The 27,432-nt window shown below is 33.0% G+C and overlaps 2 protein-coding genes across 2 annotated transcripts in view; one reads left to right on the forward strand and one right to left on the reverse strand.

The window, feature by feature from the left end:
- The window catches only part of LOC123704242, a 68,386-nt gene extending 64,914 nt beyond the window's left edge, over window positions 1–3,472 (reverse strand). Inside the window, exons 1-5 of the mRNA XM_045652543.1 lie at window positions 3,305–3,472; window positions 2,605–2,718; window positions 1,284–1,410; window positions 755–895; window positions 203–296 (exon numbers count right to left, since the gene is read on the reverse strand). Of these exons, the coding sequence (XP_045508499.1) occupies window positions 203–296; window positions 755–895; window positions 1,284–1,410; window positions 2,605–2,718; window positions 3,305–3,321 (493 nt within the window). The 5' untranslated portion in view covers window positions 3,322–3,472. The remainder of the gene's footprint in view (window positions 1–202; window positions 297–754; window positions 896–1,283; window positions 1,411–2,604; window positions 2,719–3,304) is intronic.
- A 1,442-nt stretch (window positions 3,473–4,914) lies between these two features.
- LOC123704286 lies at window positions 4,915–26,242 on the forward strand. Its single transcript, XM_045652598.1, has 3 exons — window positions 4,915–6,776; window positions 24,498–24,619; window positions 25,131–26,242. Exons 1-3 carry the CDS (start codon window positions 5,232–5,234, stop codon window positions 25,897–25,899), a joined length of 2,436 nt encoding a protein of 811 aa, XP_045508554.1. The 5' UTR covers window positions 4,915–5,231; the 3' UTR covers window positions 25,900–26,242.
- The last annotated feature ends 1,190 nt before the right edge of the window (window positions 26,243–27,432 follow it).

Raw genomic sequence — 27,432 nt, forward strand, 5'->3', positions numbered from 1 at the left:
TTTCGCTACGCGTGACATTTTTCCGTTACGCGCCATCTTTTTCTTATCCCTACCACGCGTGATTCGACGTATTTCTGTAAATTTGCATATAAGGAGTAAATTATTTTTTGAAAAATAGGGTCATAAAGAAGTTTCAAAAAACAAAATAAACATAATAAAGTAAAAGATAGTCTAGAGTAAATTTAATAAAAATAACTCATACCACAAGCAGTTGACGAATATTTCTTCGAATTACAACCAATGCTGCCTTGTAGCATCATCTTGTTCTTCTCAATTTGCGAGAAGTTATGCCAGATCTACAAATTATCATTATTTTAGAGCTAGCGCGCAAGAGCAATTTTTGTCTCCGCAACTATTTAGTCCCTCCCATCAACTCTTGCGTCGCTACGTGCGCGCACTTTCTTACTAGCCCATAGGTGGGAGAGACAAAATAGTTGCGGAGACAAAAGTTGCTCGTGCGCGCTAGCTCTAATGTGCAGAAGCAAAAATGAGTTTATCACGATAAGAATGATGATAAAAACAATGGATTGAAAGTGACGTAATGTAAAAACAACAATAATCGTGATGATTTAAAATATATAGTAAATACCGTTACAGTTGATAGGTATGAAAACTAAATCTATTGATGAAAAATTTGACGATCGTAATGACAGTACATCTATTAAGGCGATGAAAAATCCACTATCACAAATAATTTTATGTGATTGAGTGATTGTTGATTGATGATTGATTGATTGATAATTAACCACCAGACCTTCTTCAACTTCCCGCATTCGTACTCAAACGGTTGCGTTATTTCCTCAGGTGGTATACGCAACCGTTTCGGCCTGCGTCTGCGCCGGCGCAAGTATGGCGGTATCCATTTGCGCGTTTCGATCTCGGGTAGATCTATCATCTGAATGAAGATCATTGTTTTTAATCTTGTTGAAGTGAAAATTCTTTAGGCGCGTCGAGACTAAAACCAGCGAGTATAAATGATAACTTTTTAAATAATGTAAAAAACGGTCACGAGGCGGGATTCGAAGCCGCGTCTCCCGCCTTACCGGTGCGAAAATTAATAAATAAAAAGCATTTGAATGCTATAAAACTAAAATATCAAATTCAATGGTAATTTTTGTAATAACTCAGCCCCCGGAATCACAGACACAATAGAAAATCTATTGTGTCGTGGCCCGATCGGGCCGCTCGGGGGAAAATTAAAAAAAAATCTATTTTAGAAAATTTTTGCATATTTTTTTGTCCTTTGAAAATTTCACATATTAAGAATTTCAAAAATGACTAACAACTCTAGGCAGTTTCTGCGGCGGTGGCGGTGGTCTCCATGGCCGAGTGTGGATTTTAACTTTAGTGATTTCCGGCCATTTCCTTTTGAACCTCTGTTTGCGTAAATACGCTCTGTATTCCGCTTCCCTGGGAATAGGTATATTAAGTTTTTGAAATACAAACGAAATAAAAGATAATAATATTGTAAGCAATGTACTTATATCTAAATTCTCTCTTCATCCCTCAATAATCATATCATGAAAACGAAGTGTTGCGGCGCTAAAGACAGACAAACGAAAAAGCAAATTTGCATTTATAATAATACTAGCTTACCGCCCGCGGCTTCGCCCGCTTTCTCTAAAACGATTTGAGATTTAAACTATCCTATCTCTCAAGTTGGATCGAACTGCACATGGTGTGCGAATTTTATTATAATCGGTTAAGTGGTTTAGGAGTCCATTGAGGACAAACATTGTGACACGAGATTTATATATATTAAGATATTTATATTAGACTAGCGGTCCGCCCCGGCTTCGCCCGTGGTACATGTTTATGTTTTCTTTCCATAAGTATCCCCGTACTTCAAGTAATATTATAAAAAAGAATTATCGAAATCGGTCCACCCGTTCACGCGTGATGCCGTGACCAAGGAAAACGGATTTCATTTTGATATAAAGAAGATATAGATACAGATTAATTATAAAATAAGGATGGGTTAAATGCGAACAATGTTGCAATATATTTCGACAACTAGCAATCTCGCGAGCTAGATCGCAATTTTACAGTTTTTACAATTTTACAGTAACATACTTAAGGGGGGTTAGGCGGTGAGCAAAAATTAAGCTTTTCGGGTCTGAGGTAAGCGGTGAGGGGTTCCGCGTTTAGTATGGAACCAAAGTGCTCCAAACTAAAAAACGTAAGCGCCATTCACATTTTTATCAAAATGTGAATGAAAATATTTAGTATTTTCTAAATCTAAAACAGTCACGAAATCGAGAAGGTAAATGCCTATGTACTTGTGATTTTATACGAATTATTATCGTAAAATACGGTTGTAATGAGCATTTATATGATATTTTAGAGGTAACTTCAGGATTTTTTTTTATCGAGCAAAATTTTTCCTATCGTGTTTTGGAAACAGTCATCCCATCACACATACGTTCTGTAATACATATTAGAAATTTCAGTGCGAAAATTCTTCAATATTTTCAATTATAGCTCATAGAAAACAGTCCATTTTGCCGTGTTCACCTACTAAGGGCCCCATATCGCAATCAAATTAGGAAAATAAATTATTTTATTCCATTTGCTACAATATTAGTAAAATAAAAATAATCTTACTCTCTAGCTATTTGAGAGGGAGTTTTAGGTATCTCTTCCGGCTCAGGAATCTCCTCCTTTCCCTTTCCTTTCGGCTTCTCTTCTTTCTTCTTTTCGGGAGCATCTCCTCCAGCTCTATATAAAGTTTTTAAATTATAAAACAGCTATTGTAGCTTACACAGACATACTTAAAAAATACACATCAGATAGATAGACATACATATTAAATAGATAAGAAACAACTATTTTGTAATAATTAGTCAAAATTTAAATTAGTAATAATAATTAGTAATAAAATTACAGTTAGATAAATCGAAAATATGCAATGGAATGAAGAAACCTCTTTTTTTCGAGGTCGGTTAAAAACTTTATTATAATATTATTTTTATAAAATTATTATGTTTATTACTAACAACTAACTACGGTCTGTGGCTTTGTCTATGAAGCCTATACAAGTTTTAGATAAAAACTAATTTACGGTAGGAAACTACAAAAGGATAATTATTTCACGTAAGAGCTATCGCGCAAGAGCAACTTTTGTCTCGGCAACTATTTAGTCTCTCCCATCAACTCTATGGGCTAGTATGAGAGAGCGCGCACGTAGCGACGCAACTCCCTATACAGTTGATGGGAGAGACAAAATAGTTGCGGAGACAAAAGTTGCTCTTGCGCGCTAGTTCTAAGCGAAACGCTAAAAACTAGTGTAACAAAACAATCTTACTTTTTCTTATCAGCCATTTTTCCGTAAATTGAATCAGTATTTTGTATGAAACGCTTCTTTATTCATTAATTCATTCGATTATATTCTGAAATCCGTAACAATTAATTATTCAAAAACGTAAAAATTTATGAAGATACTTAATTAAAATGTTTGTTATTTATACATACGTTCAAACAAACAGACTCTTGGGATAAATATTACGCTATTTAGGTATACATGTAAAGGAATGTGCTCCAATTACTATATTAAATAAACATTCGACAATATTATTCTGTATAGTCATTGTATAGTGTATTCATCAACGTCAATAACCAGTCAGGTAGGCTGATCAAGGATCGTCTAAATTTTTAAAGTTGGTGGAAAGTTAGCACCTTTCCGCCAACACCAAGACGTAGTTATTTCATCAATGTAAAATATTCACTAACCTTTTTCTATTTTTTCAATTTTTTTATAATTTTTATATTTTGTATCATAACGTCCACATTACATAATGCATTTGAACAAATGTTTTTCAACTGTCAAAAAGAATGTTTTCAAAAATGTTATATCTTTTTTACACATTATTAGGTCGGGTATTGCATTCATAAAAAGATCTTACTCCTTATCATAAAGCATTGGCGAATAAAAAGATATATTAATTAGATATTTAAATTTCTGTTAAATTTAAAAAATCCAAGTCTCAAATTGTTTTTTAAATTAGGTAACTACCCTCGAGAAAATCACCAAATACTTAATAGTAAAAACCACTGACCACCTTAACGATAACCAAGTATATAAGTATGCTTTATTTATGATTAATGTAATACATATTATTATATGAATTGTATATTTTTTGTTTATTGTTATTTACTATCATTGGATTATCCAAGATAAAAAATGTAATTAAAGGTCAAATATTATTCATGTTGTGTACCTACCTTATTGCATCAGAAAAGTTAAAATATTGCCTATGGTTTAAAATCGATTTTATTGTTTAATTGTTATAATCGATATAAGTGCGGCGATGAAGATATTACGTCGGGTCGTGGTTCAAAATAATGCCTGAAAAAATAAGAATAATAATGTGGGAAATTCTAAAAAATTAATATTTACTCTAAAAGTGACTACCATTTTACATAAATAAATCGAAAAAATGTTGTGTGGTTTTATGAAACCACGGTAAAAGTTAAACTTTTTTTCACACTATAGCCATTTAACTAAAAATTATCGTATTTGTACGATAATTATCGTACGTATCGTGCGTCACGCGACATGCGCTACACAGACCAAAAAGTTTGAGACGATGTAATATAAGTTTCACTTTAAAAAATACAATGAATAAAATATTTGAGCAACAATAAAACTCATATTAAAATTATCCACTTCAAAGAGTATATTTTTAGAATAGACGTGGATCAAGTTTTATGTAAAAAAAAGCATATTTTTGTTATCAACAGCTGTTTTTTTTTTCTATTCTTAACGTGGTATAACGAAATATAGAACATAAAGATAATCGATTTGAATCGATTCCATTCCATTTATATTAATCTGTATAATTTCTTCCCTCCTCTGTTGTCTGTGATAATTATTACGAACTGTCAAGTTGACAATGAAATGAGTGCGTATTATTTTTATCAAAATGGCTGAACTATAAAGACGTGTATTTCGATATTTTATCAAAATGGAGCTAAAAAGCGAGTATTTTACGCAAGTAAACGAATTTTCAAGTTATTCAGAAGTGAGAAACGCAGTCAGTTGTGGTGATATAGCGTATAACACAGACAGAGTGAAGATATACGATTCAGGACCTTGCTATTCTCAGGAAGTGTCTATCATTGGGTTGAAGTGTTATAGACTTATTCACAAGCCTTTTTCAGACGTGTGTATGTGCAATATGAACATGACTGTTTAAGTGTAACATGCCTTAGCATCCTCATTAAACTGTAAAATGAATATAAGTGTTAACAAAATGAATAACAGAACAACTTTCGGTTCGCGCAATAGGCGCAATCTACTGGAATTGCCAATAAATTTTCCCATAACTAACTATTCTACGGACGCTCAATCCAAAGCAATGAAGGACGCATTCGCGGATACTTTATTACTCAACAACATAAACAAATTGCATCTAATTTCGGACCCGTTAAGGAAAAACCTTGCCGATTCTGTGATAACAGCATCTAGCATGGACAAAACAAAGGAAAAAGAATACGAAGCGGAGAAACCTCCGCAGTCTAGTGAGTCGCAAACACCATTGAGTGGTATTACGAATTTTTTTACCGGTGTTTTCAACGTGATGACTGCTATGTTTCAAAAGAGAGCCAGCTCGCCAGTGCCACAATATTACGACTGTTTCGATTTTGAAGACGAGGGCCAGATGTCGCCGTCGCTCGCTTGGCACGCTGCCAAGTTGGAGGTTCAAAATAAAAATGAACAGGTTGAGCAGTTTGGTTGTAACAATTCTACAACAAATTCGAACACAAGCATGACTACAAGTAGAAATGTAGTTGGTAATTGTGAGGATAAGTTGAACCAGGTGCGTATGCTGTTGACGGACAAGAAACCGCAGCAAGCACGCAAACGGAGGCCCAGGAGGGTCTTCGTTGAATCTGGCTCAGTGTCAGACTCATTTGAGGATGCTTTCTGTCCTGAAGACATTGTTAATCTGCCCAACGATACTTTAATAGAGTGCTACGGAGCATATAAACATCAAGAACAAGATTTATTTGAGACTGATGCGCCTTATGTCAAGACTGAAATGTATGTAAATGAATCAATGGATATAGTAACTAATTTACCAGAGGATAAAGACCAGAATGTTAAACCGGATAACACAATTAGCATAGACAAAGATCAAGTGATATCGTCTTGTGAGGACAAAATTAACAAAATAAAAGAGTTGCTAAAGTCAAAATGTAAACGTAACAGTGATATTACAGAGTGTAATGATTCAAAAACATCACCGATCCCGATAAAAGAAGTGTCGAACGAAATTTCGTTTGGCAACGAGATTCTCAACAACAGCAAGGACTCAGAATCATCAATACCAGAGAACAGCTTTGATGAAGTGACCGGCAAATTCTATTCTTCCTCTGCAGATAGCGACGATTCGTTCCAAATCGTGTTCACTGACAAACGACAGAGAATACCGTCGGAGTGTGAATCGGAAGACTCGTTTATCGTGTTCGAAGAATCTCCAGACAGTTGTTACACATCCAACGATGTTTTCGGCAACGAGAACGACTCAGACACGGATTCCGACTTAGAAGAAGACTCTGGGTACGGAATAACAACTTGCAAGTTGAATCATTCGTTGTCGCGGACCTTTGGTGATCTCACGGACGATACTTTGTACAGTGCTGATGTAGTGGATTGTGCTGTGCGTATCGGGGAAGCGGCTGATGTGCCTGATGAAGCGAGTGCGCCAGAACATACAGGATTGCTTCTCGATGAACAGAGGAAGGTGGAGAAGCGGAAACTACCACCGAAAAAGGTGAGTTATTTAATGTATTTAATGTTGAGATTAATTAAATGCAGGTAATAGTGTTTAGAGCAATATAATAAAGAAAAATAGGAGAGAATAGCATATTATAGTGTTAATAGAGTAGGAAAGAAATACAACACCGTGATAGAGATTTTATTAAGATGTTTTCAAATAATTTAATTAGAGTAATAGGCCATCCACACGTCTGCCATATTATAGTGTTAATAGAGTAGGAAAGAAATACAACACCATGATAGAGATTTTATTATTTAAATATGTTTTCAAATAATTTAATTAGAGTAATAGGCCGTCCACACGTCTGCCAAACAATGTGACAAACAACAAACACATGGGGACGGCACTGTACAGTGAAGCGAGAAGGAAATAAGTACATCTCTTTTCTTCCTATAGTGCTGTCCCTATGTTTTCGTTGTTTTTCACGTTGTTCGGCAGACATGTGGATGGCCTATAAAACAGTAAAATGTTTACAAATAATTTCAGATGTATGTGTATTGTGTATGGATTAACTATTTGCAACTAATCACATTTTTGTTTACAAACATGCATAAGCAATTAGCGGAATGCTTACTAAGAAATAAAACAATAACAAATCATGATACATATTTAAGTGGAATTTTTTTCATACTCAATTATAGTAAACAAATAGATATTTCACAATAATTCTAAACATTAATTAATCATTAGTTATATGACTTTCTTTCCTCTTATTTCTCAAACAACAATGTGTATCGCCATCTCTTTCATTCACTTTGATTGAAATGAGATAGCTATATATGTGTAACACTAATACATTGACTCATGTGTTTGTCCATCCTTGAGGTCAAATGCGTTCAAATACTGACCTGTTGACACATAAAAGTAATTTTAATTTTAAACTCATACATTGAACAATGAATTATTAGGATTTTGTAATAACTACATAGGTAGTATAAAACAAAGTCGCTTTCTCTGTTCCTATGTCCCTTTGTATCCTCAAATCTTCAAACCTCGCAACAGATTTTGATGCATTTTTTTTTAATAAATAGTGAATCAAGAGGAAGGTTTTAGTATATAATTTATTAGGTTTTAGACAAAGCGGGCGAAGCCGCGGGCGGAATGCTAGTACAAAATAAATACTTCCTGAGTAGGCATCAGTGTATAAAAAGGGTTTTTTTTTATTTCCTTATTGCTATGTATCATTTACACATAGGTATTCAGATCTGTGATATTATTTTCTTTAAAAAATTTTAAAAACATTATTTGTATGTTTTTACTCAACAACATAAACAAATTGCATCTAATTTCGGACCCGTTAAGGAAAAACCTTGCCGATTCTGTTAATATGGCGCCAAAACCATTGAAATATAAAATTTGATAAGTTTATACAATCAAATAGCATGAAGACAATTTTTGCGCGAAATATTCGTTTTTTTTTTATAAAAGACCTTATTCTAACATGATGAAGACAATTTTGGCGCGAAATATACGTTGTTTTATAATATAGACCTAGTGCCTATCACAATAAAGTTGACTATTGACATTGTCATGTTTTTCGTATGTCTGATAAGAATTTCCGTAAAACTTAGGTTACATTTATATATAGGTACATAGTTTAAATTTTCAAGAGATTCATCATGATTTGGATGCCACACATTATTTTTTGTAGGTATTTGACATGCATAACTACCAACAATTTTGCAGTGAAACTTCTTTAGGCGCGTTGAGAGTAAAATTTCAAGTTCGCGTCATTGCAATATCGTCACGTCATGGTGTAGGGCGCCGATTTTGGTAGGGATCATGTACCTATGTTACAATGGAAGAATTTTTAAAATAACATAGTCCTGCTGTTCCTCAGGTTAGCGAGTTCAAACAAAAACTTTTCATCTTTTATTATAAGAATTAACTAATTAAAGTTTTTCCTTTTTATAATATTTACTAGCGGTTCGCCCCGGCTTCGCCCGTGGTACCTACATGTTTACGTTTTTTTTCATAAAAACTATCCTATCTCTCAAGTTGGATCGAACTGCACATGGTGTGCGAATTTTATTATAATCGGTTAAGTGGTTTAGGAGTCCATTGAGGACAAACATTGTGACACGAGATTTATATATATATTAAAGAGATATACATATTGATATGATGTATTTGGACATGTTTTATAGGTCACCTGATAACTATGACAAACAATATTGCATTGTTCAAAACACAATAACGCATTGTTATAACTTTATAAACAACACAATACATATTCTATCTATACTTAATAATATGGAGCTGAAAAGTTTATTTGTTTGAACACTCTTATCTCAGGAACTGCAGGACCAATTTCAAAAAATCTTTCATTGGTTTTCTGATCTCTGAGTCCTATAGGCTATATTTGTATCACATGCAAAGTAGGGGTAATCAACTAGTATTAAAATAAAATTCTAATAACAGTGTTCCTAAACAAAGTCCTTTACAAGGGCTTGACTGATAAAAAATATGTCTTTCAATTAAAAAATATTTTGTGGTAGGTCTGAGAATATTTTGTAAACTATTTTTACTAGCTTACCGCCCGCAGCTTCGCCCGCTTTGTCTAAAATCTAATAAATTATATACTAAAACCTTCCTCTTCAATAACTCTATCTATTAAAAAAAAACCGCATCAAAATCCGTTGCGTAGTTTTAAATATTTAAGCATACAAAGGGACATAGGGACAGAGAAAGTGACTTTGTTTTATACTATGTAGTGATACTGCTAAATGATAAGATGTCCTCTATCTGTGTCTCTTTTCTAGATCAGCTATTAATGTTTATCTACACCAAGACAACATATTTATCTATAGGTACTTCTATACTAATATTATAAAGAGGAAAGGTTTGTATGTATGTATGTATGTATGGTTTTCACGCATAAACTACTGGACCGATTTTGATGAAATTTGGCACAGAGACCTTGAGAAAGAACATATGCTACCTTTTATTGCGAAATATGTACCACGTGGGAAGCCGGGGCGGACCGCTAGTTTATTATACATTGAAGTCATAAGAATGCTACTATTTATGTATATAATCTTCACTAATTATATATAGAAGAAAGAATAAGATCTGTTAAGGGCTTAACGCATGTAAAAATAATCATATACATGGAATGTATTTTTACCTAAGTACTTACAGAATATAACTTAAAAGTACTATTATAGATATTACTAGCTTTCCGCCCGCGGCTTCGCCCGCTTTTTGAAATAAAAATCCGCATAGTTCCCTTTCCCGTGGGATTTCCAGGATAAAATCTATCCTATCTCTCAAGTTGGATCGAACTGCACATGGTGTGCGAATTTTATTATAATCGGTTAAGTGGTTTAGGAGTCCATTGAGGACAAACATTGTGACACGAGATTTTATATATATTAAGAGATAAAATAATATGTTATGATAGTATGCACTAATTTTATTGAATTTATTTGTTTTAACTAGGTATTTAATCTCAGGACTTAGTAGTAGTAGTTCAAATTAAAATAATAACAAAGATAATAAAAAAAAAAACAATGTTAAACAAGTGCACAAGTCCTTTAGACTCGATTTTGACCCACTTTAACCCCTCAGCTGTCGCGGCGCGCCGCCTCAAAAAGGTGCTGTCTGTCGGGCAAATTCGAGCTTTCGGCGCTGATTTGCCGATTTTTTTCGATATTAAAATTTGTGATATAAACTTTAACCTGTGAGACTCTTGTAAATTTTGATGCTAACTAGATAACCAAACTTTATATTAGTTACCTTACTTACTCCCTGGCATGCTTATTTTACTTATTAGAAGCATTTTTTCCCACACATTTTGAATAAATGTTACATTGTAAAGAAAAATACTCATAAAAAAATAATATCAAGGTATTTTAGATTTTTATTTTTGTATTTTCATACTAGAATAGACAATCTTTTGAGTGAATATAACAAAAACATAGGTTTATTTAATAAAAATTCGAGAAAGTTGATTATGAATATCATCGTTTACGCATGAGCATAAGCGGGCGCGATCTCCAATCATGTTCATATACAAATACAGACTTTACAGGGTGCTCCAAAATGACAACATTTCAAAATTTTTTGCTACTTGTTTTTATTTTAATTTTAATCAAAACTAGATAAAAACTAACAGTAATTTTTACTTTTTGGAAATATTTAGGTTTTTATTAATGTTTAAAAATCGTCTTATTCCTAAATGACGTTATTCTTTGTGGGCTTTGTTCTAACGTCTGTATGTATAACGTCTCCACATGTCTAATTTATTTTCTCTTAAAAGGAGAATGCCCATTTTTGGTACTGGTTTTTCTCATGCATCAAGACAACAATACTATTAAAAAAAATCTCGGCAATTTAGAGGCCTTCTTACCATCGGAAAATATAATTTTAACAGGGAATGTTTTGTAAAATCTAATAAGACACGTAATTGTTTAGATCCGTTATTATAGATTTAGTGTCCATTACCGTTTACATTTTTGGTACAGGTTTTTCTCATGCATAAGGATAAAAATACTTTTAAAAAAATCTCGGCAATTTAGAGGCCTTCTTACTATCGGAAAATATATTTTGATCAGGGAATGTTTTGTAAAATCTAATAAGACATGTAGGTAATTGTTTAGATCCGTTACCATAGATTTAGTATCCATTACCGGTTACCACGGTAACCAAGCGGTAACTATTATGACATTTACTATGGTAAATAGCTAATTGCTTAGGCTAAAGTGGGCTAAATGTATTAATATCGATTATTGTTTTCATTGAATTACAAAAAAATCAATTAACATAAAATCACTCTGTAAGGTATTGTTTATACACTGTAGGTTGTTTTAACATAGATAGTGAAGTAAAATAATATAAATACTTACATATAAAAAAATATTATTATGACATAGCTTGGTAGGTAACCAGTTATTTATTATTTGTTTCTTTCTTCGAATATGTAGTGAAAAAATGATTCAAACAACAACAACAATATGTAAACCGAATAAAAACTCTATTGGCATTTTTTATTTAAATATATATTTAGGTTTTCTTGAAATCCGTCCCGGAAGATTTCTGGTGCCTACCTACACTAGCCGATGAACAGATAGACTTTGTCTGAAAGCATAAGCTCTACGCATAGATTAAATATGTTAAACGAAAAATAACCTTCAGACGATATATACTACCTAAATCACTCATAAACCTAACTAAATCGGGATTATTTAAGTTTTGAGGTTAATTCACATTTTTCTCAATATCTTGAAAACCCCTGTTTTTATCACAAAAAAAATCAATTGGTAAAAATCTTTTGAATATCGAAGAACCCTCCAAAACCACTCTGGCATTGACGCAACACTATACTGTGGTCCATACTTTCATGGGCATTCTCCTTTGCATTTAAGAAAATATTTTTTGTGGTAACAATAGCATTATGAAGAAATGCTTTTTTTTTCTTTCATGCTCTTAATTATTATTATCTATACATATAATAAATCTGTAGAAGGGTCAATTCTGTACATTGAAAATATTGAAAATATTAATAGCAGGGGGTGTTACTGGATCGATACCAAGCCCAAATATGTGATTAAAAAAATTATTGTCTGCCTGTCTGTCTGTATGTGAAGGCATCACGTGAAAACTAAGGTTTCGGTTTCGATGAAACTTGGTATAATTATACCTTATTATCCTGGGCGTAAAATAGGATACTTTTTATCCCGGAAAAATACGTAGAAAAAAATCTTAATTTTTTCCGTGCGGACGGAGTCGCGGGCGGAAGCTAGTAATCGTATAATATGAAATGTTGTCCAACTACAAATCGAAAGGCACTGTATCCATTCAGAAAAATGTCTAAGCTGTACAAATGTGAAATCTACATTTAATTATACCATAACTTAATTATAAACCGTTACATTTAATTTATAAATCAAAAATTTACGGAAATTTGAGTTTGAAACATTTTTTATAAAATACAGCTTATGTAAAGGATAAAAATCAATAAGCTTAAAGATTCAGAATAAATAAACAATTACATATAAATGATATTATACATCTAAATGTTATACTTATCATTCTAAAAATCAACAAATAATAGGAATCAGAAAACATACTAAATGAAAATCATTATATTATGTCCCTAGTTGTATAGAAGAAAGAATCGTATCATATTATTGTATAAAAATGAACGTTATGCCTTAATAAAATTAACGCTTCCAATCCTATTTATGCATATATAACTTAGCCAGATTCTTAAAAAAATATCAATCATCTAACGGATTGAAATAATAGGTAAGTACTTAAATAAATTTTATTTAACTGATAGCACTATAAAACATGACTAAGAAGAAAGTTTTTAGTCTTTAGTCACAGAACGAAAGCTTCTTAGGAAGATCTTTGGTCCTATCAGACAAGAGGATGGAAGTTGGAGAATCCGGAAGAATGCCGAATTAGAAAAACTCATGGCCGAGCCAAATATACTTGGGGAAATAAAAGCGCATCGCCTGCGTTGGCTTGGTCATGTAGAGCGAATGGGTGAGGAGCGAGGTCTGAAGAGAGCATACTTGGGCCGTCCCTCGGGCCGTCGGCCGGTGGGTCGACCCAAGTATCGCTGGCGCGATCAAGTGGAGAGGGACCTGTGTGCGATTCAAGCCAGTGAAAACTGGCAAGTGACCGCTCAGGACCGGGGAAGGTGGAGAGTTCTCGTCTCGGAGGCCAAGACCCACTTCGGGGTTTCAGCGCCACAGGAGTAAGTGAGTAAGTAGTACTATAAAACATTGTTATGAAGCTTTGTGTCTGTACTGTTTATATACTCATGTGGTCAGTGGTTGTAATGTGTGATGTTGACGCCAACATTGGCCAATTAATAGGAATATTTGCAACTTAGCACAAATAACGTCGAACAGAACGAACTTGTTCATTATTTCTTGTAATATATCGAACACAACGACCGCCTTGAGACGACGATTTATTACCACGAGGTTCCACTTGAATTTGATCAGGAAAGTGATGAAAGCTATCCAATCTAGTTTTTATTTTACTTCAATACATGCAGTATTTCCAAGCATATTGTAATTAAGATATAAACTAATCGGTAAAATTGTATTAAAATCGGTTCAGTAGTTTAGTCCTAACTACTAAGTCCGTAGTACACAAACGGCATGGAACTTAAAAATATTTTGATTGGAATAAAATAAAACGTAATGTGTAGAATTTCATGAAGAATCCTGGTATCAGGAATTAAAAGCTGCAAATTCCCAGACACTGATCGTGTAAGTATTATTATCTGTTCATTTGACAAAGTATACAGAGTTATATTTTCTTGATTTCAAATACTGTTACGTCCTATTGTTAAAGTAAGCCTTGGAGTGTCTTGTCTTCCATTGCCACAAGGATCGTTGTTCCATTTGAATTATCTTTTATTGATACTCAAATGCTTACGAATCGGAAAAAGGTAATCCTATCAAATAGTTACTTAGATATTTTTATCTTCAAATGAAAATTAAAATATCAAGGTGGAAGTTTATTTAGGGTTACCTAACAAATAAGTAATTATTGATTATGTAGTTTTAGACAGCAATGTGATATCTTCAAATAAAAAAATTGCATTCTTCTTCTGGGTAATAGAAGCAGTTTTGACACCAAAAATACAATAATTGTTATCGCTAGTCATTTACAAAATGAGAGGATAGATTTATATTTTCAGGCGTACTGCAAATGATGCATTTAATTCGTTTTATTAAATCTGTAATGTTCCAAGGCTATTTAAAGTCATGAATGCAAAAAAATAATCGTCTTCAGACAGCGATCTACATCTATAACGTTCTGCCTACGAATGTACTACATATAGTACATAAGAATAAAAAACTCGCACACCGAGGGCTCCGAACAAACCAATTTTTTATTATGTTGTAACTCTAAAATTTTATGATTTTCGAAATTATTCCTCAATCTGCGCTATAAGAGCTTATTTTACCCCAATTTCAAAACTCTACGTGCACGGGAAGTACCCTGTAGGTGTCGATTCCCTTGCTAATGTCGAAATTTGCGAAAATTTGCAGCATAAACGGCTGTATCTTTTGATTGCGTTGGTTTATAAGTTTGATTTTTTCGCAGCTTCAATCGACTCAAGTAATCAATATAAATTTCAGTTAAATGTCACATTACGCGCTCCTTATAAAATAGGTCTTGAAAGACAGACAGACAGATGGGCAGATGGGATGGACAGACGTAATCTTATTAGGGTTCTGGACCCTTAAAAACCAAACCCTTTGGGATGCAGCCGTTAATACTGCAATTTTTAGCAAATTTTGACATTTGCAAGGCAATCAAAACCGACAGGGTACTTCCCAAGTACATAAAATCTTTAAATTTGGTAAAAAGCAATGTTTTTTAAAAACAGATATAAGAATAATTGCAAAGAACATGATTTTTTAATTGCCATTTACAAATAAAAAAAGTACTTAATAATTTCAACTTTCAACTAATATGAACGCCTACGTGTATTAACTTGATATTCACATTTAAAACTCAGATTTACAATTTAAAAGATACCTACAGCATAATAAAAAAAATAAATTTGTACGAAGCCCTCGGTGCGCGAGTCCGACTCACACTTGGCCGGCTTTTTATTTTTTCTGAAACTTAAGGTTCCCCAATAAATAATAATATGTTGTATTTGTATGAAGGTAAGAATATGTTGTACAATTAAAGTGTTAAATTTCTTTTTGAGTTTGTCCTACACAAATTACATAGTATCACTTTGTCCTATATATAGGTCATAGTGAAAACCATTGTTCCCTTGTTCATTGTTGTTTGTAGGTTTTTTTACTATTTTTCCAGCATATATACACTTTTAACCATAATATACTAAAACTAAAAGAATTAAGAAAGAAAATGTGTCTCTGGAATTTTTTCGTAAGCAGGTTACGGACTATAATTTATGTAGTTGATTATGTATATCGTTTTTAACCTGAGGACAATTATAAATACCAAAAAAACGATACCTTTCAATATAAACAAAACATATTATCATGTACATTTTATTTTGTATGAAAATGAAAAATTTAATTGAAGACTAAATTTAAAAAATAGTGACGTTGAATTTGTGAACACCTGTATGCGGATTTTACGGGGAAATTATTGTCGGTTTTGATTTGAAAACGAAATATCTCTAAAATGGAACACAGTATCAAATTTTGAATTATATCATTAAAATCTTCATAAAATTTCTCGTAAAATGATGTAAAGAACAAATACAATATGTAAAAAAAAATATGATTTACCAGGGGTCAAAAACTAAGCAACGTACAGTTAAGTGATAGATACATATTTGAAACCATTATTTATGGTATAATTGTTGGTAATTTTCATTATTTCGGCACATAAACATTAGGTTATATAGTCAATAATAATAAAAAGACCAATAAATAATTACCGTTTTTCAACTTTCCGCAAAATTTTACATTTTGTAAAACTTTAAAAGTTAAAAGTTACTCGACTAAAGTATGACATAATTACTGTTATATTTCGAATATTTATCGGTCAAATTATTATTGGATGGACTTTAAATATTCAGTAATTCATAAGCTATCAACTAAATAGTCGTTTATGCAGATTTGAACTATATTTGCGTTACAATGAGCCAATTTCCAACCGGCGGTGATTTGGCACAGATCTGTGCCCCGACAGACTACGGGTACAAAATTTTTGGCACAGATCTGTGTTCCGACAGACGAGGGTTTAAACGGACCAAATTAATTCAAACTTTATACACTTATCGAGGATTGGTGAAAATTTGTATTAGTTTGTTGGCGCTAAATCACAGAATACATAATAGTAGCTAAACGCTACAGAACGGACACTCCGCCTCCCGCCAAAATTAAACACTTACCTCACCCCGCACGATCAGACATAAAATGGTCCATATTTTTCTACAGGGACGATACGCAACGAAGATTGACAACATTAATCAAATTGACTTAAAGTAATTTTATTATTTTGGATTTGTGATTATCGTTTTTCGTAGAAAATGGTTAGATATTGTGCTGTTTACGGATGTATTTAATCAGAAAAACGCGAATTTTTTTTACGCTAGTCAAAAATGTGCCAACCATAAAGCGTTAACACACATATTTGCAGTCTCTACAGTGTGACTGTCAAAACGATAATTTTGTATGGAGTGTCCGGGGTGTGGCTAAATTAAAAAGAAAAAGTTCGGACGTCATAATAAAATTGATATCAAAATTAGCGTTACATTGATAAACATTTATTACTCGTTATCTGTTGGTATCTATCTGGATATTATACTAGTCTTGTGTCCGACTTTGTACACACAATCCAATTTTAAAAGAATTCATTTAAACTCGGTCGAGTAGTTATGACTTAAAATGTGACAAACAAACAAAAATTTCCTATTCATAATATTATAGATTAGAAATAAAATATAATATTATGGAAACGTATTGAATTTAATATCAAACAACAACCACATCGCGGTTCTGCGTTACCAAATAGAAAACCTAAAACATTAAATAAAATAACAGTTTGCAATATTATTACTAACTATGGCTCTAGAATTAAATGATTACATAACAAAGTTCTCTGCCGCGTCTGTCTGTCTGTTCGCGATAAACTCAAAAACTACTGCACCGATTTTCATTCCGTTTTCATCAATGGATAGCGTGGCTCTCGGGGAAGGAAACGTTTATAACAAAGCGGGCTAATCCATAGTCGGAAAGCTACTATTATATAATTACCTATGTAACTATTTTCGGATTTTTGCATGTCCTCTAATTGGAATCTATATTTCTGACAACACATGCCTGCAAACCGCATTAATTTCTGTACATTACTTTCTGATAAATAAATATTTATTTATGTTAACGATGCAAGTTGTTATGATAATAAATAAATAAATAAGCATTATTGTTGATTCAATTAGTATACACAATTTATAATAAATTCATTGTTTATTACAATTATTTCTAGAAGTAACTCAACGAAGTGATAATATAAATTCCAATCACGATGTTATTATCGTACGACCTTTACAACTTACGGCGCGGAAGGTCGTTGTCGTATGTATTAAATGGTACGTGTTTTTAAACTTAAAAGTTCCTTAAAGTTAATTGTATATTAGATACTCTCGTCACCCGTGTCCCCTAGTGGGGCAAGGGGCCAATGCATGATACATCTGTTACACTGATCGATCTTATTTAGGGACAAGTAGGTGATCAGGCATATTTTCTACTAGCTCTTCCCCGCGGTTTCACCCGCATTGCTCCGCTCCTGTTGGTCTTAGCGTGATGATATATAGCTTATAGCCTTCCTCGATAAATGGGCTATCTAACATCGAAAGAATTTTTCTAATCGGACCAGTAGTTCCCGAGATTAGCGCGTTCAAACAAACAAACACTTCAGCTTTATAATATTAGTATAGACAGATTACGATAGGCTTTATGATAATAATCTATGGGTAATTATAATATTTAAACCACAGTTTCAACTTAGCAACAAAAATTAGAACAGGTGACATTTTTAATTCATTGAAAACCGGATTTAATACAGGTTTTATGTTGGCTACTTGAATACTTGTACTTGTGTACAAGCGTTATATTATATTAAATTGTTTAAGAATTGTAAAGAAATATCCTATCGTACTAATTCCTACTATAATATTATACTCCAATCAGTCAAGACAATCAATTCACAATAATTCCAAAAGTTTTCAAACTTCGGTCAAGTGAATGGTACATTGGGACGACAATAAATCTCACTTTGCAATCTTGTCCGCAGTCCGGAACATTGTTAAAATTGCAAATAAATAATTTTTTGCTGTATGGTCGTGAAAAGAATTCCAAAAGTTCTGCAAACTTGGGGAAGTTTTCGATATAATATTTCATATCACGTATTAATTATTTTCTGTCGAGCCGATTTCGTCCAATTATGTATCGAATCCGTCCACGGTCTTCGAAATATGATGAATATCAACATATATTTTTTTTGGATGGGCTAGAATAAATATCTTTTCTAACTAAACAAACAAACTAAACTGCTCAAATAACTTCAATTTGGTCTTGTCAGCCCCTTAATTCTTTTTTTTTAATTAAATAAAATTAATGTATTTAATAATATTCCTTGAAGTTCGAGGATTGTTCTTAATTGATACTTTATTTGTTTGAAAGCAATGACCTATTATACTAGTAGACGCGGCATACGCCAACATCATTGCACTAAAAACAGCGTAATTAATTCATACCTACTTACTAACGCATTATCACCAATACAGTTGTTCTCTCTTTCACTCTCACGCACGAGACATAATACATGTCTCACTCATGTACTTCGTAATAACAACTGCCGATTAAAATACAAAAAGAACGTCCAGCCACGACGCTGAATGGTGCGTGACTAAGTGAAACTCGGGCACTTACCTGAGTTTTTTCTTGCCAAAATAGAGAGCGGGTAACGTATCTAGCTCTTTTATATATCATAGTTTGAAAGCTGTCTAGCTTCTGACAGTTTCTGACAGAAAGAATAATTATTATGATGTAATAGTTTTAGGGGGTACTGCACTATCTACTTTTATCAGCTAATCAGGTGCATTATCAGAATTTCGTATTACAAAATATTTCGTAATTTTTTCAAAGAAAATGTGAAAGTCATTATTTGTACGTGTATAAGTACAAAGGTCATAGACAGGTGTTACTTTGTGTCTGTTTGATGCAGAGGGTCCACATAGATAAACCAATTTGATTGCGGTTTATTGTCTATTGAGATGGTTCTTACTACTTAGCTGCAGTTGGTTGAAATAAACTAACACTATCTGCTTGTGATGACAATAAAAAAATGTGTGCGTGTACAACTGTACACACGTAAGAAGTGAAACTTCTTTATGACCTTATTTTTCAAAAAATAATTTACTATATGCAAATACGTCGAATCACGCGTGGTAGGGATAAGATAAAGATGGCGCGTAACGGAAAAATGTCACGCGTAACGAAAAAGTTTTACACTAAATTTTTTTCCAACCCCGATAAAGAAGTTTCACTTCAAAAATGATTTTGTCAATAGTGTGTAGGACGTATGTAGCATGTGCGTCAATTACCGTTATTTTTATAAACAAAAAACTGACACGACACATAAAGTTAAGCCTATGTGCTAAACCAGACTACAATCTATCTCTGTACGAAATTTCATACAGATCGGATCAGCTGTTTTTGCGTTAAATAGTAGGTAAGAGCTAGCACGCAAGAGCAACTTTTGTCTCGTTCACTATTTATCGTCTCTCCCATCAACTGTATGGGCTAGTAAGAAAGTGCGCGCACGTAGCGACGCAACTCCCCATAGAGTTGATGGGAGAGACTAAATAGTTGCGGAGACAAACATCCGTCCATAAACATATACTTGAAACAATTTTTTTTATATTTTTTTAATAATACATTGTGTAAATATTGCAAATATATGATAAACAATGTGTCAGACATAGCCACGTATCTTCTATAGCAAGAACTCAATAATATTATGAAAGTTTTTGATTAAGGATATGACGACACACTATTAACCCTGGACAAACCCCCGATGGGTTAGTCATGTTTTTGTTTATATATGCTTGGTTGATTTTCACATCTGAGTGTTTCGAGCTATCTATACTAATATTATAAAGCTGAAGAGTTTGTTTGTTTGTTTTAACGCGCTAATCTCAGAAACTATTGGACCGATTTGAAAAATTCTTTCGGTGTTAGATAGCCCATTTATCGAGGAAGGCTATGGCAAAACATAATTAACGTAGCGGTCATCATTACGCTAAGACCCGCGTGACTTCGCTTACGTGCTTCTTAGCGTATTGATGACCGCTACATATTATGTTTAGAATTTGCAAATGGATTTATCTATCTTATTCCAAAAATAGTTTCCCCTTATCGGCCAAATGATATCAAAAATACACAGAAATAATAAAAATATACCAAACCAAGAAATACATTACAAAACAACCGCAGACTATAATTTCTCACGTATATATAGGTATATGTTGTAAAAGCTAATGTAAGATAAGGTACATTTGTAGTAGCTTTCATAACATATTTGTCCATGCAGACGGTGTGACGAAATGTCTTCCTAAAGGTATATAGCATGTTTATAATCATATAACTGACCTTAGGTTTTGTGAGACAAGCTTTTCCTTGGAAGTTCGTTCAACTTCTACTTTAAACTGCGTATAGCCTTTCTAATTTTTATACAAATATGAAATAGAACTGGCCCTTCTGTGTCCAGCTAGACAGAGACATGTTCTTTTTTAGAGTGCCCACGGTAACCGATCCCAAGATCCCTCGGTTTTACGCTCCCTCGTTTTCCCTAAAAGGGTTCTATACTAATGCATAGACGCATAAAGACTAACTAGACACGATTATATAATAAAGAAAGACGTAAAGAAAATTGAAATGATTCCATTTATCATTTAACATATAAATACATATATAAAATCATTTTAGCGCACTTGGCGGGTAGCCAGAAATTAAAGACCCTCGCTGCATTAGCACAATTAATGTCTCTAAATGTAGTTACCTACGTTTTATTATACACATATTTAAAATGTACTTACATCATAATACAAAGAACGGCACTTGAAAGACAATCGTGCAAGGGTTTGGACTTTGGAGGCTCTGCAATTAATGGCTTTCTTCGGAAGAGAGGCAAGTTATTCAGTAAAAACTTATAGAAGGGAAACTTCTTTAGGCACGTTGGGAGGAAAATTTCAAGGTCGTAAACGTCATGGAGTAAGGCGGCGATTTTGGTATCTTTGAATCTTGCCAAAGAAGTTTCACTTCTGGCACGTGTGCGTAAATTTTTTTGCTTTATAAGCTTTCATTCGTTTATTCATACATCAAAATAATGTATCGTTTTAGCTCGAGAATTTTCTTTTATGATGTTAATTACTGTATAGCGATTTTGTATTCAAGAATTTTATTAACAAAGCATAGCATGGCGTTATTAACATTTTTGGTTGATTGCATGTACATTTTAACATTAATTGAATGAAAATTGCGTATATTATATGCCAACTTTTAACCAAAAACCAACAAGAAGGTAGCTTCCAACAAGTCATATTTGATTTAAACTACTCCCATCCATAAAAAACTTATTATTATTACGTGAGCGTAGAATTGACGGACGGGAAAAGTAAGAAACCCCGAGGAGGCCACAAAATACGGTCTTGCAAGATAGAACCGCTTATCACTCACTTGACCGTATAGCCTGATTTCTTTTAAGCATAGTATGTATGGTACACATTTGTTAAGCAACAAATTTGAGTCAACTTGTAGCAGATGATCGACACGTGCCTGGCACGTCTATTAAAACAAACAAACTCATCTATAATCTATACTACCTGTGCTCCGCGGTTTTACCCGCAGTGCTCCGCTCCTGTTGGTCTTAGCGAGATGATATAGAGCCTTCCTCGATAAATGGGCTATCTAACACCGAAATAATTTTTCCTGAGATTAGCGCGTTGAAACAAACAAACATTTATTTATGAGTATAGATGTACAGTTCTCAAATTAACCTCTAAGGTCGTTGATCGTTGAGTCACGACGATACGATGGTCATCTCGTGACGTCACACTGACTCAGTTAAGATTGCGTGATGCGCAATAGTTTAAAGTGATGACGTGACGTCATAGTTCTGTGAAGATGTGGATGAATCTACGGGCATAGTAGGAGACTTTCATTCAAAAGAAATTCATCATCATTCTATACATGTTCCCACTGCTGGGACATGGGCTTCCTGTGAGAGCTTTTTTTACCCTCAAAAGAAATTTTTCAATGTAATATGCACAACCTGATCATATTTCACCCTGATCGTATCATAATTCCAGTATTTCAGCAATGTTATTAAAAAAGAGCGTGTGTGCTGAGCATACGTGTCAGAAGTGAAACTTCTTTGGCAAAATTCAAAGGTACCAAAATGGTTGCCTCACTCCGTGACGTGAAGGTGAATTTAATCTCAACGCGCCTAAAGAAGTTTCACTTCAAAAATGTAAAAAAAGTACTTTTAATGTAGGTACTATCTATATAAATTATCTTAATGGGTTTACGATTATTTAGGGTAATAGCGCAGATAAGAGAAAATAATATAGCTAAGGAGTTTGTTTGTTTGATTGATTGAACGTGATAATCTCGGGAACTACTGGTCCGATTTGAAAAATTCTTTCGGTGTTAGATAGTCCATTTATCGAGGAAGGCTATATACCATCACGCTAATGCCAACAGGAGCGGAGCAATGCGGGTGAAACCGCGGGAACAACTAGTATAATATAAAATGATAATAATCTTTGAGTGACTAATTAAATTTCTGAGAATAGGAAGACTATTAGTCATTTATATTATGTAAATAAATAGATTGTAAATAATCACAAAATGGTGTCGTCATGATATTATATAAGTGAAACTTCTTTATCGGGGTTGGAAAAAAATTTAGTGTAACACTTTTTCATTACGCGTGACATTTTTCCGTTACGCGCCATCATCTTTATCTTATCCCTACCACGCGTGATTCGACGTATTTCTGTAAAGTTGCATATAGTAAATTATTTTTTGAAAAATAAGGTCATAAAGAAGTTTCACTTCTTACTTGTGTACACTAGTACACGCACACATTTTTTTTTATATAGTGTAGTAGTGTTTATAAAATATATTAGATAAACAAAACATTATAAGAGTCGATACAGCCGTTCTTATGCACTGCAGCTGGATTAAATGACAATTATTTTATCTTCTATTCAAAAGAAAATAAGTGCCAATAAACTATAAACTTTAAACATTATATACGACTACATATATAATTAAAAACTACCAATATTTAAAAAACTGAAAATGAACTCTATTCCCCCCACTATAAGGTCTTTTTTCCCCTTTTCAGTTATTTTTGAAAGAAAGAAAGAAAGAAAGAAAATACATTTAATCACAAATACAACATTTTAGCTTACAACTAATACATTTAGAGAACAATAGAAAATAAAAAATAAATATTACATCAGATATATTCTAGTATTTGGTCAGTATTTGTGATAAGGTGGACTACTCAGCATTTGCCTCTCCGTATTAGTGGAGAGGCGCCGGTTTTCAGTAGTCCTCTCTACTTGCTACGCTTGGAGCACCAGAACGGTTTTTTTTTTTTTTTTTGGGTGGTAAAATAAATAGCATAAACGCTTGTTATAATAGGTGAATAAAAGATAAGTAAGATAGTTATAATTAAGATAGAAAAGAAACAATATATTATATTATGTCTAAATATAAAAATGAAATGTACATACACATATAAATATATACATAATGATAAGAGCGTATACATTTAGCGCTACTAGGGCTGGTTAAGAAATTGTGCAAGAACAAATTTTTTGTACTTAAATTTAAAATTCTGTAGTGTTTTTTATGCAACATTAAATACAATTATCAATAAAAATAAACTCTATTACCTACATTACAAGGTCTGCTTTCGCAAATGAAAAACATTTTTCTATTGCCATTTAAAAATGAACTCTATCTCTACGTAACAAGGTCTATTTCTATATTCCAGGTGCATAACAATAATAACTATTAATTACCACTTAAATATGTGCGTTATTTCTCACATAACAAGGTCTATTTTCATGTTTTGTTTTCAATAGTATACAATTTAATATCATCGTTTAAAATGAACTCTGTATATTAAAAATGAACTCTTTTATCCACATAACAAGGTCTATTTTCTCCATTCCAGGTGCATTTCTCCCCACACCCTCCAAAGGTCCACGTGATGCGAGTGTGGGCGTTCGCCGCGCGGCAAGCGCGAGCGGGCCACTGGGAGCGGCACGCGCTTGACCGTGAACGGTTTCGGCGACGGTGAGTTGATTAATTAATGAATACTTTTGTACCATACGAACATCCTAACTATAAAATATTGTAAATGCTTGAGGCCTGAAATAATACATAGGATAGGTTTTGAACTAAACAGGCACCATGCGGCGTTTTACTAGAAGACACTGGATGAAAGCTAGTCATCTATGAACAGTTCTTCTGAACTTATTTTTCACTGATCTTTAGATTCAATATACAATTATTTCATTTTGTTAAAATAATGTTCTCGAATCGAAGACACATCTCCTTTTATATGATAAATAAATAAATAAAGTTTGAAGTAAGACTAAGCTCAGGTTAATAAAATGAGTTCCTTATTTCTATTCACATAGAAATGTTAATTTGGATTGTGTAAGTTTTAAAAACTGAGTTCAGCAATTTAGCTATTATTTAGACCCTTTTTGTAATATTTTCCTTATTTCTCGTGTACACAACCATAATATGCTAAAGTGTAACATGGCGTATCATAAAATAATCTTTCATTTAACAATTACAGAATTGCAGACGTCGAAATGGCGATATCCTGGGTGCTAAAGCCTCAACACCGTTCCAGAGTCGTGTTCCAAAGGTTCATGCCTTGGTGGAACGCGCAGAGACGCAAAGAAATAGCGGACAAGAAAGTTCTAGAAGAAAAAAGACTAAAGGAAGAAGAAGAGACAGAAAATAGGCTTAAAGAAGAACATGAGAAACATGTAAATGATGTTCTAGAAGAAAAAAGGCTTAAGGAAGAAGGAAATATACATACAGATGGTGTTTTACAAGAAAAAGATGACGGTAAAGATGTAGGTGAAGAACAAGGACAGCATGATGGTGTTGAAATAGAGAGTGTTGTTAGTGGAAGCGAGATAGATATATCTAAATTGGATTTGAATGATAAAGAATTTAATATACATAATTTGGAAAGAGAGAAAGATATAGAATCAAAAGTTATAGTAAAAGGTCAGATAAGAGGAGTTAAAATAGATGTGTCACTAAATAAAAAAGTTTTGAATAAAAAGCGAGTTAACAATAATAATATGAAACAAAATAAAAATATGCAAAAAAATAAAAATAAATCGGAAAAAGAGGATATTAGGAGTTGTTCGGAAAATGTTAAAATAAATGGTTTTGTAAATGGAGACGTTGCAAATAGTAAAAAATATATTATTAATGGTTTAGATACAAATATTCATTCAGATAATGTTAAAATTAACGGTTTTATATCGGACTCGGAAATAAATCAAGATTTAACTGTCAAAAAATACATCACAGAACAAGATACTTGACGAAGGGAAATACTTATATCTAGGATATCTGTAAATTGTTAGTTTTAAAAATTTACGTGATTTTTACAAAGGCATACTTTTCTAGCTGACCCGATAGATGTTGTCCTATTATGCTGACTGTGAAATAATAATCTTCTATAATATAAAAATGAATCCCAAAATGTGTCGGTAAGCGCATAAATTGAGAACGGCTTAACCGATTTCGTTAATTCTTTTTTTTAAATATTCCTTGAAGTTCGAGGATGGTTCTTATGTAGAGAAAACGTGAATATGTACCACGGGCGAAGCCGGGGCGGACCGCTAGTTTGCAATAAAATATATTTACGACTATAAACTGAAATGTAAAGATCAAACTGCACACAACTGTAAATCAAATTAAAAATCGGTTCAGTAGTTTTGGAGTCCATCGCGGACAAACATTACACGTACTTTTAATATAAATATTTTTTTTCGGGAAAAGTTTTCTGTATTTATCTATTCGAAAGAACTGAATGCAAAAGAGAAATATTTATAATATTTTATTAAAAACTTGCCTCTACCGGGATTTATGTAAGTCCTGTTGATAAGTAGGCTAAAAGAAAATACTAAAAACATCACAAATAAAATTTAATCGAAGGCTAAGCGTAATTGACTATACGGTGATTTCATAAAGTAAAATTATATAAAAAATGGTCACATCTTCTAAAAGTGTACGGATTTTTAACCGACTTCAAAAAAAAGGAGGAGGTTATCAATTCGGCCGGTATGTTTTTTTTTGTATGTATGTACACCGATTACTCCGAGGTTTCTGAACCGATTTACGTGATTCTTTTTTTGTTCGATGCGGGATGGTGTCGAATTGGTCCCATAAAAATTTTATTCGGATAGGCCCAGTAGTTTTTATTTTATGAGTATTTTTGTCTGTATTTGTAAAAGTTTGAAGTCGGTTGTTTTTAACGCAGTTATTGACTTGTTATTCAACATTTTAGTTTTAATTTCGATTTTTTTAACGCATTTTTAATAAAATTAAGTCCTAATAACTGAGGATTATAGAAAATTGGTATCAGTATGAGTTGAAGGTGTGGCCTAGCTGTGGCACACGTTTTTTGCTGATATTGGTGCTAAGATAATTATTCATTAACTAGCTGTTCCCCACGGCTTTGACCGCGTTCACGGTAAAAATTTTAAATTCTATCCCCTTGGGGGTAGAAATGAAAATGCTTTCTTAGCGGATGCCTACATCATTATGGCTATCTGCGTGCCGAAGTTTCAGGTGTAAGTATTTTTTATTCGTAAACTAGCTTACCGACCGTGACTTCGTTTGCTTTGTCTAAAACCTAATAAATTATATACCAAAACCTTCCTCTTGAATTACTCTATCTATTAAAAAAACTGCATCATAATCCGTTGCGTAGTTTTAAAGATTTAAGCATACAAAGGGACATATTGACAGAGAAAGCTTTGTTTTATACTATGTAGTGATAGTGATGGGATATGTAGGTACTTATAAAAAAAAATGTTCTATGTTTATCATTTAGCTACTTTTCACAGTAA

This window comes from Colias croceus, chromosome 29, assembly GCF_905220415.1.
Source record: "Colias croceus chromosome 29, ilColCroc2.1".
In the NCBI taxonomy this organism is placed as follows: Eukaryota; Metazoa; Arthropoda; class Insecta; order Lepidoptera; family Pieridae; genus Colias; species Colias croceus.

Excerpts from the sequence above, each read along its gene's own strand:
- LOC123704286 (XM_045652598.1), top strand. The coding sequence starts at position 5,232 with ATGAATATAAGTGTTAACAAAATGAATAACAGAACAACTTTCGGTTCG. Across the intron at positions 6,777-24,497 it reads GGAAACTACCACCGAAAAAG|GTGCATTTCTCCCCACACCC; the intron begins GTGAGTTATTTA and ends TCTCCATTCCAG. Across the intron at positions 24,620-25,130 it reads CGTGAACGGTTTCGGCGACG|AATTGCAGACGTCGAAATGG; the intron begins GTGAGTTGATTA and ends TAACAATTACAG.